This window comes from Embiotoca jacksoni, unplaced genomic scaffold (genome assembly GCF_022577435.1).
Source record: "Embiotoca jacksoni isolate LCO1_2020_lvr unplaced genomic scaffold, fEmbJac1.0.p SCAF_7, whole genome shotgun sequence".
NCBI lineage: Eukaryota > Metazoa > Chordata > Actinopteri > Embiotocidae > Embiotoca > Embiotoca jacksoni.
In genome coordinates, this window is record NW_027185425.1 from 22,153,238 (window position 1) to 22,167,049 (window position 13,812).

At 40.9% G+C, this 13,812-nt stretch overlaps 1 protein-coding gene across 1 annotated transcript in view; it reads right to left on the reverse strand.

Annotated features, from left to right (window-relative positions):
* thsd7aa (thrombospondin, type I, domain containing 7Aa) overlaps nucleotides 1–13,812 on the reverse strand; it is a 160,293-nt gene that overhangs the window by 60,498 nt on the left and 85,983 nt on the right. The window contains exons 5-7 of the mRNA XM_069176035.1: nucleotides 13,280–13,435; nucleotides 6,215–6,418; nucleotides 1,707–1,901 (exon numbers count right to left, since the gene is read on the reverse strand). Of these exons, the coding sequence (XP_069032136.1) occupies nucleotides 1,707–1,901; nucleotides 6,215–6,418; nucleotides 13,280–13,435 (555 nt within the window). The remainder of the gene's footprint in view (nucleotides 1–1,706; nucleotides 1,902–6,214; nucleotides 6,419–13,279; nucleotides 13,436–13,812) is intronic.

Consider the following 13,812-nt stretch of genomic DNA (forward strand, 5'->3'; position numbering starts at 1 on the left):
TCACAGCGCTTCACTTTTTACACATTTTGTTATGCTGCAGCCTTATTCCAAAATTGATTAAATTCATTTTTTTCCTCAAAATTCTACACGCAATATCCCATAATGACAAAGTGAAAATAGTTTGTTTAAAATTTTTGCAAATCTATTAAAAATAAAGAACGAAAATATAACACGTACATAAGTATTCACAGCCTTTGCTCAATACTTTGTTGAAGCACCTTTGGCAGAAATTACAGCCTCAAGTCTTTTTGAGTATGATGCTACAAGCTTGGCACACCTATCCTTGGGCAGTTTCTCCCATTCTTCTTTGCAGGACCTCTCAAGCGCCATCAGGTTGGATGGGGAGCGTCGGTGCACAGTCATTTTCAGATCTCTCTTTTCAGAGATGTTCAATCGGGTTCAAGTCTGGGCTCTGCCTGGGCCTCTCAAAGACATTCACAGAGTTGTCCCGAAGCCATTCCTTTGTTATCTTGGCTGTGTGCTTCAGGTCGTTGTCCTGTTGGAAGATGAACCTTCGCCCCAGTCTGAGGTCCAGAGCGCTCTGGAGAAGGTTTTCATCAAGGATGTCTCTGTACATTGCTGCATTCATCTTTCCCTCCATCCTGACTAGTCTCCCAATTCCTGCTGCTGAAAAACATCCCCACAGCATGATGCTGCCACCACCATGCTTCACCGTGGAGATGGTATTGGCCAGGTGATGAGCGGTGCCTGGTTTCCTCCAAACATGACGCTTGGCATTCAGGCCAAAGAGTTCAATATTTGTTTCATCAGACCAGAGAATTTAGTTTCTCATGGTCTGACAGTCCTTCAGGTGCCTTTTGGTAAACTCCAGGTGGGCTGTCATGTGCCTTTTACTGAGGAGTGGCTTCCGTCTGGCCACTCTACCATACAGGCCTGCTTGGTGGAGTGCTTCAGAGATGGTTGTCCTTCTGGAAGGTTCTCCTCTCTTCACAGAGCAACGTTGGAGCTCTGTCAGAGTGACCATCGTGTTCTTGGTCACCTCCCTGACTAAGGCTCTTCTCCCCCAATCGCTCAGTTTGGCCGGGCGGCCAACTCTAGGAAGAGTCCTGGTGGTTCCAAACTTCTTCCATTTACAGATGATGGAGGCCACTGTGCTCATTGGGACCTTCAATGCTGCAGAAATTTTTCTGTACCCTTCCCCAGATCTGTGCCTCCATACAATCCTGTCTCGGAGGTCTACAGACAATTCTTTGGACTTCATGGCTTGGTTTGTGCTCTGACATGTCAACTGTGGGACCTCATATAGACGGTGTGTGTCTTTCCAAATCATGTCCAATCAACTGAATTTACCACAGGTGGACTCCAATCAAGTTGTAGAAACATCTCAAGGATGATCAGTGGAAACAGGATGCACCTGAGCTCAATTTTGAGTGTAATGGCAAAGGCTGTGAATACTTATGTACATGTGATTTTTTTTCGTTTTTGATTTTTAATAGATTTGCACAAATTTCAAAAAAATTATTTCACTTTGTGATTATGGGGTATTGTGTGTAGAATTTTTAGGGGAAAAAAAATAATTTGATCCATTTTGGACTAAGGCTGTAATATAACAAAATGTGGAAAAAGTGAAGCGCTGTGAATACTTTCCAGATGCACTGTATATCTATCTGTCGTATGTCTGTCTGAGATCACCAATTTGTCTGATGCTGCTTTGTTGTCTTTGTGCAGGAGACAAGACTTCCTACCTTCTCCTGCGTTATAAGCAAGGATAGAACGAGCTCTGGTCTGCTTGCCCTCTGTGTTTTTTCCAGAGCAGGTATGGGAGCACAGAGACCAGGGTGTCCAGGGGCTCAGGGCACAATCCTTGGGACAAGGCACCTCGCAGATGGTGGGCATAGGAAGGATGGCATCGCGGCAAAACTGTCTCTCCACATATTCACCTAGGAGCACACAAGCAGATATAGGGTATCAAAATGTGATGGATGGATGTACACCTAGCGGCAACCAGCAGTGACATCACCCACTGGTGTGTGAACAGCCGTTATAAAGCCTCGAGTTCAAATTTTGTCCAGCGCCATCTTGCTAGTTCAGAGCGGTTTGGAGCGTGTAGTGACCAATATTTGGGCGAGCAGGGGGTGGAAGCGAGCGGAGGAGCTGACTCAATCTGATTGGTAACGCAGAGATACTGCCCACCGATAGCTGTAACCTGACTGCACCACAGGCCTGTCAATCAAACAGAAACGCCCCCAAAAACATTTTCAGATGGACCGCCAAAAAACTAATACAGTAAGAAGTAGCGACTTCAGCTGGCAAAACAGCGATAACCTGTGGAGAAATTTTATTGACTTAGAATTTTATGAGACTAAGTGATTGGGATTTTATAGAGCTGGAGGATTTTTGGAGCCAACCTCTAGTGGCACTAAGTAGTATTGCAGCGGCACGGTGGTGCAGTGGTTAGCACTGTCACCTCACAGCAAAAATGGTTCCGGGTTCTAATCCGGTCCTGGGCCTTTCTGTGCGGAGTTTGCATGTTCTCCCTGTGCTTGCGTGGGTTCTCTCCGGGTTCTCCGGCTTCCTCCCATCATCCAAAAACATGCACCTCAGGTCAGGTTACCTGGCGCCGCGCTAGTGGCAGCCTGCTGCGGCATCTCCCCCCTGAGAGCCCCCCTGCTGTAGTGAAGAAATTTCCCCTAGGGGATTAATAAAGTGTATAAAATAAAAAAAAAAATTAAAAAAATTAAGGCATTTCCAAATCGGCCTCATTTTTTAGGCCCAGAAGCTACGAACACTTTTCTATACAGTCTATGGTATACACAGATGATGTTAGTGTACTCCAGTACAGAACATCAGGTGACATATGGTCAGAGGGAGAGTTGGTGGTGAGGGTGGGGTGGAGGGTGCAATATGTTTTGTTCCAAATGTCTTAAGGGAAATGGTGGTCTGAGAAGGCACACTTGTTGATATTGTATTAGAGGTCTTTTCAAGGATTTGTTTGTGGAGGGATGCTGAGTTGCTAATGTGTTCTATATTGATCTAGATCTGCAGGCTGTCCTCACTCTCGTCACTGCCTTCACCCCCTTCCATTCCTGCTCATCCTGTCATTGAAGTACCATATCTGTAAAAATCTCATTGTGAAGGGCTGGAAGAATGGTATCCAGCGAGTCCATTGACCAGTTTGGGACCCTAGGGAAAAATAGATCAATTTTCATCAGAAGGAGACAACAAGAGATCAATAAGAAGCTAGTCAAGAGTAAATCTGAAGGATGCCACAGAGCTGTGGGGGTGGAGCTGTGGTGGCGGTGGAAGACAGATTGAGCCTTGACAGGGGTAATGAAAGACTTCCACGTGATAGATACTGGAAGAAATCCTTAAAGTGTCTGCATGACACTGATGATTTCCAGAATGTCTTTTGTTAGTGGAGCAAAGAATGAGTTGTTTATACTTCCTGATAATTAGACATGCAATACCTTGTTCACTGGTCAAGACAAAGAAATTAACAAAATGAAGGACAGTCAGAAATCCAGTTCGAGAGACCATTAACACATATCATACATTTTTGTTGAATAATTAAAAGTTATACTGTATACTGTCCCAATAATGACAAGTAATTCCTTGTTGTCAGGATGTACCAGTACATTTGCAGTTGATCTCCATGGAGCGCTTTGCTCTCACAATGCTCCTAAACCTAAGGTTTCCAAAAGTAGAACAGGAGGCATAGCCTTTGTTGTGATGCAAAATCACAACAAATAATCCAGTCTGTTCTCTTCACCTACATCACTGTCTGGTTTGGCTCGGGCACCGAAAAGGTAGGTAGGTAGGTAGGTATATACTTTATTAATCCCCGAGGGGAATTTTTTTTTTTTTTTTTTTTTTAAAGGACTAGAACAGACAACAGCGGACAGTCAGGACTGCAGAGAAAATCATCGGTGCCAACCTGCCCTCCATTCAGGATTTATACACATCGAGAGTAGGGAAACGGGCCGGCAGCATCTCTGCAGATCCATCCATCCCTGGACACCCTCTGTTTCACCTCCTCCCCTCTGGTAGGCGCTACAGAGCACTGTGAGCCAAAACCACCAGGAACAAGAACAGTTTTTGTCCGCAGGCCGTCACTCTGCTCAACACTTAATATCTTCAATATGACTGGACCTTTTTGCACTACACCCAACTCTATCAGCATCATTTGCACTCGGTCCAATTGCACCATTGTTGTTTATGTATATATATGTATATATTTCTTTCTTTCTTAGCTGTATATACGTTTATTTATGTTTTAATTGTCTATTTATTTCTGTCTGTTTTTTTGCACACTGAGAGCTGAAGTTATAACCGGAGTAATATTCCTTGTATGTGTTACATACCTGGCCAATAAAGCTGATTCTGATTCTGATTCTGAAAATGTCAATCTCTTATGAGAAAGTTTGTGTAAAAAAGAGACACAGTATGTGTAACAAAGAAAAAGGAACCACATCTATTGAACCACATGTGAATAAGGCAGTTAGCATTCGTGATGACATAGTAGCCAGTCTCAGCCATGTACTATGAATTGTAATTAAATTACATATAAATGAGTAACAATGCAAAAGCTTTTTTACCAACTCATCTGGTTTAGTAATCTACCCAGCTGTGCAAGGTCACAGAGTGTAACACTGCATCATTTACACAGTGTCACATTGACAAAACACTTAGCCACAGCAGTTTTAAGGAGGATGAGAGGGGCTGATTTGATTGGCCATGATTTAAATCAGCAGTGACACACCTTCTAATTATCTATTCCTCCTTCTTAAATTGGTTAATAATTTGACCTAATCTACCATATCATTATGGCAGAGATTCTAAGAAGTGCTAATTTAGTAGAGAGCTGTTGACAGAAACCAGATTAGAATTTCCCTGAAATGTTGAGTGCAGTCAAGACAGCATTGAGCTGTTTGACAACAACAATGTCTGAAGTCTGGTAAAAACAGAAGTTACCCCAAATTACTTTAATTTAGAAAAAGGTGCACATCTGTGTGATTGGAATCATCCACATTTAGGGGCACTCATGGACATAAATAATGTAAATGACAAGAATTGACCTCAGCTGCCTGCAGCTATAATATTCCACAATTTTCACAGTTGTTCTCAACTAATATAAAGACCATAGACTAAATTCCAGAAAAAAGCTTCTTCAAGATATTCAGTGTGCTATATTTTGCAATGGATCTCCTGTAGATCTGAAAAAAAAGATGTATATTTTCATCCTTCTATTTTTAAATAAATTATCTTTCAAAGAAAGTTGTCTTTAAATCTTTCCAATTTTTCAGTCAGTTTGGGATGTAGATGATTGTAATCAGTGCTGCTACAATAACTTGGTGCACTGCAGCCTGTGAATCAAGGAACTTGATTATAAGAATAATATGGAAATTGATGAACAACCCGTATGTATCTCTCTCTTTCTCCCTTTCTCCCCAGAGCCCTCATTAGCAGCTGCTGTATGATAGTTCAAGAATCTATCCGTAATTGCCCCCTAACACACATGAACACATGCACACGCACACGCATGCACACACACATACACACACACACACACACACACAAACAAACACACACATGCATGTCTAATACACTATTGTGATTGGAAAAAAGGGAACAAAAAGCGATTTCATGAAATTAGAATATGGAGGTCATAACTGATTCATGAAATAAAACATCTGTTCCTACATATTTTAGTTCCCTAATTAAAGTATAATATGAAAACAAAGCTGCTCACTTACTAACCGTCTGTCTTTTTTTTGTATTGTAACTTTTTGGGTTTTTTCCTTACCAGTGATTTTTATACCATTCTAATTGTTTTCCATTGTTTCATTGCAAATTACTCAGCACTTTTCTGTGGCCTTTACAAACCCTTACACTTTATATCAAATATCAGATATATTGCTGACACGCTACGTCTCAAGTTAAATTTATTTAGAACTACTGTCTCTACGAAACTTTAATCAAAACACGACTTTGGTTTTAGACTTTGATTTGATTCATTCATTCATTCGTTCGTTCCCTCGGGCAGTGGCAGCACTGTTCTCCTGGTGCCTCAAAGTGTCAGGCTTTAAAACCACCTACACAAGACTTACAAGTGATTTGTCAACTAGTGCAAAAACACTATAGTAGCTACTCCTTGTAACCAAAGCTACAAATTAATTGAAAAGATATTTGGGGATCAACTACTGCGAGATCTAAAGAGCTGCTTTATGTTAAATTGTTTCATACGTCTACTCACCTTCACTGTTGACACACTGGACTTGAGGGATTTGGGTCCCTGGTCCACATTCCTTCTCATTATCAGGGATACACCCCTCCAGTTTAAGCACAAGCCAGTCAAAGCAGCTGGGGTCTTCACATGGTATCGCCTCTACCAGGTGGGGGCAGTTGCCTGTCCCACCTGTAGGCTCATTGACGATCCTCCTCTTCCTCAGTTTGAAACCTGTTGGAGGAACAATAGGAACGTAATGAAGTAAATTAATTAAAAACCAGCTCAACCCTGATAAACCACAACAGCACCTCCATCATCTGCTGAGCAAAAACTTACTGAAGTCAGACAAAACCTAATGTGCAACTGTAAGCACATTAACCTCACTCTATGGTCACAATGTGCTTTTGATGATAACCATAATATTGCATGTAACGTGACAGCCTATTAAGTCTGAAGAAGAACTTCAAGAAAGTGAGTATCACTTTTTAATTCACCTCATTAAATTAGCTTTCATCCAACGTGACTTGCAGAAATCCATTAATTCAACTGGGTTGTTTCCTCTGCTCAAGGGCACGAGATCCCATGACCTAAGTCCTGGAAAGGGAGATGTTAACTCCAGCCCCACCAAGGTCACCCCTAATGCACACTCCTGTTCCAGGGTGATAAGGCAGCAGAGCCCTGGAGAGCCTGCAGGACTCAGGTGGAGGCAGCAACATTTATTTTTCTACTTCATTTTTGTCTCTCTTTTCCTCTCAGAATCCTTTATTTAATCAGGCAGGTCAGATGAACATGTACCGCCATATGTCCAGACCCACTGATGGAGGTTTTATCTGAAGGCGGAGAGGGAGAATGGGGGTTTTGGGTTTGTTAAAAGAAAGATGAGGCTTGGGGTGCAGGGAATTCAATTCTTTTAGGTATCACTCACTTGCTATCTGCAGGGTGCATTATGAATGGCATGGCTGAAAGATAGCAGCACAGCACAGGTGACTGCTGTCAGAGCTTGAGATTTCATTTGAACTGAAGACACACATACATGGAAACAATCATGTGATGATTTATTGTGTACATACATGATGGCTCAGGATAGTAAGGCTATGCAAAGATATTCAAGGATAGCCGATTGAAGGTAAAAAATAAAATAATCTTTATAAATCATAAACTTGACTTTTTAACTGTTGGACTCAAATGATTAATCATTTTCTAACCAAAATTACAATTTGAAAGAGACAATGTTCCGATCTCTAGACACATCCTTTTTAATTTGTATCATCAAGTGTGTCCCAAAAAAGTGGATTTCAACAATTTTCCCAACTGTAATGTGTGACTGAATGCCATGCATTTCCTGAGTTCAATTAATCTCTTGGCTACTATCCAGATAAAACTGATTTTTGAATGCTAGTATATTTATTATGGTTGGGTTTTGCTACCCTGGCTGCACCAAACTATTTCTCACAGCTTCAGTTTTCTTCAGCGTGATTATAGTCTGGCTACGCTAGAAGCGTCACCTTAGTTTGCCATACATATATAGTGATTATGATGGGGGACATGTAATTTGTTCATTTTGCTGTCATTTTAAGAACCACTGTATGTTTTATGTTATCAGTGGCCTGTTGAAAAAATCATCACAGATATGGAATATGGACCTTTTATTTTCCTATTTCATCGGAGTCTATTGAAGCAGGGAAGTGACATCCCTGGGGGAGGGCAGATGGGTGGTGTGACGGCGTCCGGAGAACTTTATCTGGCAGCGTGTCCAGGGAACTTTCAAAGGGAGTTGGATTAGTGTGGTTTATTTACTTGGATTATTCCTGAATCGACATGCTTCTGGCCAGTCAGCGGTGGTGAGATATGCGTGGCTTGTAATTGAGGCCATGCTTCACCAGTCATCACACTTTGTTTTGGGGACTTATTTGTAAGGACAGTTTGAAATCATTTAAGTTCACGCACTTTGGGGAAAGATTTGTGAAAAATTTGGTGTGTAATAATTGTGTGGTCGGGTTGGCGTGTGTATTACACCAACCCGGCCTTTGTTTGTTAATTGCTATCCAGGTGGCACGTTGTTAGGAAAAATAGTAACGCATTGTCAGTGTGTAAATTAAGTTACTGTTATGTGTGCAAAGTTTCCGTTAGTCTATGCATAAAACTTTAGATGAAATGTCTCATACTGCATGCACATTCCACGAGTTCCTCTCTTGCAGTATATGGCCCCTCGGGGGAGGAGGAACTCGTTTATCTAGTTTAGCACACACATAGGTTAAAAGCAAACATACCCATATAGGATGCAAAGAGCATTGAACCCCTACGCACTCACGTTACACAACATGTGACCTTATCTATAGGAATGTAATCACATGCTGTTTTATAACCCCATGTATACAATAAAAGGAGCAAAGAGGGAAGTCTGTGTTGGAGTTGGCTGATGCCAGGTGAAGAGCTTATAACTCTAAGACCCTGCACGGACTTCCCTTGCTGCAAGTAAAACTCAGATTTGGGTCCAAGCCTTGTTTTTGTCTGACTGTGGGTTTGATTCTTATTCTATCAGCGCTATGTTATAGTTCTGAACCTAACACACGTAAGCTAATTTGATTTATTCTTTAATATATGGCATATTGGTAACCTACTTGTGTCACTTTCGTTAATGTACAATTTTTGTTTATATTATAGTGAGGTAAATGGTGGGTTATTTTGTTTATTTCTTGAGTTTTTTTGGTTGTTTAGCAGGTCAGCCAGCAGTGTCCATTTATGGCGAATCAGGTCCGCCCGTTCCTTAGAAGATTTAGCATTGTACCTTTCCCAAAATGTATTTAATTAAGGTGTATTGTCACAACGCTCCTCGAAATAGTGTTCACTTGCCACTCTGAGGGGGCGGACCAATCAGCAACCACTGTCAGTGGCATCTGTCTCGCCCGTCCTTCACTGTGACTGGACAGCTGGGTAAAAAGTGACAGTGATGAATGCAATGTTTCACCCAAAGTTTACAATTTTTCAACTATCAGTGACCTGAAAAAACTCTGAACATTCAGCGGTCAGCAAAGAATAAACGCTTAGTGTCTCGTCACGTAAGTGTGGTGTGAAAAAAATAAGGCACTACCAATGAAAACAATGTGTGCGCATGGAAAACGTATTGATGGACGCGGGCCTTAGGTAGTAGCAGCCATAGCAGAGTGTCAGCCTGTTTCAGTGCATGCTGATTTATTAAGATTAACCCAAGGTTACACCCAGTAGAATGGAGTGACTGTGAACATGTCTCTCTGGAGGGTGCTTAGACCCATACATTCACACTGTGAATTTAGGACTGGGTTCACCAGGCTGGGTTTCTGCAACTCATTTAACATCAAAGACTTGATTATAGAGACACACTATGTCATTTACACATCTATATATGTGTCCATATCATATACAGAGGGTAAATGCACTATACTGGAAATTATTTAGGACAGAGCCATAGAGTATCACAAATTCTGTAAATGAACAATCTAGCATAGATCCTATTATGTCACATACGGATAGGTAAAAACTTGTTAGCACCTTTAATGCACTGCATCTTGGTGCATTAAAAGAGGGCCCATAGTTATTTACCTTTAAAACTTAGCATCAGACGTTTCTCAGTTTGCATGTTTGTGTTCTTGTGGACTTCTAAATCACTGCCCATTTAATATTCTTTCCATTTCAACAACACATTAAGCCAAACACGGACAAAATGCTAATAAATATGTTACTCCCCACATTTTATCAAGGATGCTGTGTGAGCTAAATTATTCACATTTAGGTGAAGACAAGTACGAGTTGCGATCAAAAAGTTGAGATATCACAACCAAAGTTGTTCAGTAATGTAAATATACCATCAATCTTAATCAAATATTGTTTTTCTAGAAACCATGAAGAAAAAAATCAAACAGCTGTATCATTGTATTTGATTTTTTTTTTTTTATGTAGTAACAAGATAAGTTGATGATGTGTATATATATTCTATATAAGGTTATCCTTTAGGACCAACAGAGCAAGGGCACAACTAGAAGGTGCATGTTCCTCTGCATACACATCACAGTTCAGGTCTATAAACAGTGATTTCCATGTTCAGCGACAGGAAGATAAAAAGATATCAAGCCAGGGGGATAATGAGAGCCAGAATTCACACACTTGAAGATGTGTGTGTGTGTTTGGTTTATTATAATGTACAGTACATGACAGCAAGAGCAGAAGTGGCATAGTGAGCAAACTAGTGAGTGGGAGTGGATCCATCATTAAGATGCATGGGGAAGAATTTTCAGCGATCCCTTTCATTTGAGTCGCTTCATTAAAGCAGAGTCAACATGCATTAGTCATGGCAGACGTTGCTGTTCCACGGATAATTAGGGTTGAAGCAGCGACCACATTCACTCCACTGATGGACTAGCACAACCTGACAAAACAGCTTGAGGATATGACGATGCTTTGATACTCCCAATCTCATAGTCGTGGATGCATTTTTTTTTTTAACATTGAAACAATGCTTCATTACTCTTTAAACTTGATGAGAAAATAATCAATTGTTCCATATTTACCTGCATGCCTCTGGTGTGTTATAGAGCAAAGCAAAGACAGTGTGAAAGAACAAAATATTGCTTCTTCTGCAAAGATTATTCTAAAACAGCCTGGACAGGAAAGGAAATGGCGTTCCACTAATTTAGAAGAATTTCACCTGGCCTGGAAGGATAGCCTAATATTATATAAGAAAGCTCTTCGTAAGGCCAGAACTTTATATTATTCATCATTAATAGAGGAAAACAAGAACAACCCCAGGTTTCTTTTCAGCACTGTCGCCAGGCTGACAAAGAGTCACAGTTCTGTTGAGCCCTCTATTCCTTCAGCTCTCAGCAGTAATGATTTCATTAACTTCTTTACTAATAAAATTCTTACTATTAGGGAGAGAATCGGGCAGACCCTTCCTGCCACCATCACTGATGTGATGTTAAGCACAGCAGCCCTGGAAGCAACTGTAGGACCAGATATAAACTTGGAAAATTCCTCTCCTGTTGAGCTCTCTGAGTTAACTAGAATTATTTCTTCATCTGGATCCTCTAGCTGTCTGTTAGATCACATCCCAACTAAACTTTTTGAGGAAGTTTTTCCATTAATTAATCAGAAACTCTTTCACTTAGTTACTCTGGATGACGTTGTCTTGGCCTCCAGCAAAACTGTGAGGAACCTTGGAGTCATCTTTGATGAGGACTTGTCCTTTAGCCACCATATAAAGCAAATCTCCAGAACTGCCTTCTTTCATCTACGTAATATTAATAAAATCAGGAAAATCCTTCCTCAGCGTGATGCAGAAAAACTCATTCATGCGTTTGTTACTTCTAGGCTGGATTATTGTAATTCCTTGCTGTTAGGATGTCCAAATTACTCATTAAAAACCTTGCAGCTGATCCAAAATGCTGCAGCAAGAGTACTGACGGGATTAAGCAAGAGAGATCATACTTCTCCAGTTTTAGCTTCTCTTCACTGGCTTCCTGTGAAATCAAGAATATAATTTAAAATTCTCTTGATAACTTACAAAGCCCTACATGACCAGGCTCCATCATATCTTAGAGATCTTATAGAACCATATAATCCTAGCAGAGCACTTCGCTATCAGTACGCTGGTCTACTTGTGGTTCCTAGAGTTTCCAGAAGTAGAATGGGAGGCAGAGCCTTCAGTTTTCAGGCTCCTCTCCTGTGGAACCAACCAGCTCCCAGTTTGTGTTCATGGGGCAGAAACCCTCTCTAGCTTTAAGATTAGGCTCAAAACGTTCCTTTTTGATAAAGCCTATAGTTAGGGCTGGCTCAGGTAGACCTGAACCAACCCTTAGTTATGCTGTTATAGGCCAAGGCTGCTGGGGGACCTCGTTACATGCTGAGCTTCTTTTTTTCCTCCTACTCTTTAACTGACTCATACCTCACCATCTTTTTCTCTCCCAAAGTTTTTGCTTATTGTTTGTTGTCTCCATTCAGTTCCCTTGCTCGCGTAGTTTCTGTTCTTTCTTTTGCAGATGTCCCGTCATGGAGCTGCATGTCTCTGCCATGTGCTTGTCGTCTCCACCAACAGTTCTTCTCTTCTATCTCTATGCTGTCATTTTCTCTCTCTGCTCTCCTCTCACCCCAACCGGTCGAGGCAGATGGCCGCCCACCCCTGAGCCTGGTTCTGTCGGAGGTTTCTTCCTGTTAAGAGGGAGTTTTTCCCTTCCCTCTGTTGGAGGTTTTCCTTCCTTAAAGAGGAGTTTTTTCCCTCCTAGCTTATGTGGGAATTGTTGAATTGTTGGGTTTATCTGTATAATATTGTAAAGCCTTGCTGTAAGGACTTTAATGTGTTAAGTGCCATGAAATAACCGATGTTGTGATTTGGCGCTATATAAATAAAGTTGAATTGAATTGAATTTGTTAGTACTCCTAGAAAAAGTTATAAATGATTGGATTATCATGATAAAAAACGTGTTGTGGTTTATTATTATTACACGTCTCCAATATTTTAATCACTTATTCAGCCTGTTTAAACGGAGAGCAGTGGTCACTCTGCTGTTTGGTATCACCATGTGCACCGCACTGATAATGGTCCAGAGAATGTAAAGGAGAGAGTTATCATAAATAAAATTACAGACAAACACTTTAGAAGTAAAAGCTGTAAGACCATCTCCAAGCAGGTTCATGTTGCCGTAATTCCTGTTGCAAATATAAAAAAAAAAAAAAAATGCATCCACAACTGTAGTTAGTTATTTAATTCATGTAATAAGTTGCCAAATTGATGTTTGCAGTAGTTCTGCTTTGTGTTGTATCAGTCTTTGTGTTGTATCACATTTAGGGCACAGTTTTTTCATGGCAGCACAAAGCCAGTGCGAGCTCAAATGCAGTGGTGCAATGATCCTTTTTTAATAATTGATAACACTTTCCAAGAAACACTGTTTGCAAGGAAGATGGAATGGTGATGCTGAACTTGTATCTATGCAAAGGGCAGTTTCTTGGATTCATGTTTGAGGGCAATTTCAGGAAAGGAAGGCTTTAGATCTGAAGATGCCTGCAGAACTCCATTAGTCAGTTACTTTATTAAACGAGGCATTTCTCACAGTCAGCTCTTACCCTTTTTGCCTGCCTGGTCTTGACAGTTTTCATAGGTGCAGGGTCCCCACGCGCTCCACGAAGACACCTCACACTCAAAAGGACAGCTTATATGGCAGAGCTGGGTGGTGTTTGGAGGAATACCCAAACACAGATCACTGTCAACTGGTCGCAATGCTGTGGAAAGAGACAAGATCAATGATACACTGAGATTGATCTCTGGTGAAAAACTTGAATTTGTGACAGCAACATGTAACAGGATAGTGTAACAACAAACAGAACAGAAACATTAGGGACACAAAACTGATTAAAACTAACAATGTAAAGATTTGAAGAATATGTTCCACCGTTCTTGTCATTGCATCCACTGATGGACAGAACGACAAGAGTCTGGGAATGAGCTCATTGTTAAGATGGGGGAGTGTTTCTGTCTGCACCACCATTGGCAAAAGATACATTTTGAACCAGTATATCAGGTCATTTTTAAAGCCATACAAAAGGCCATATATAATGCGATCATATATAAAGTATCCAAAGAGCTTCAATCTTGAAGG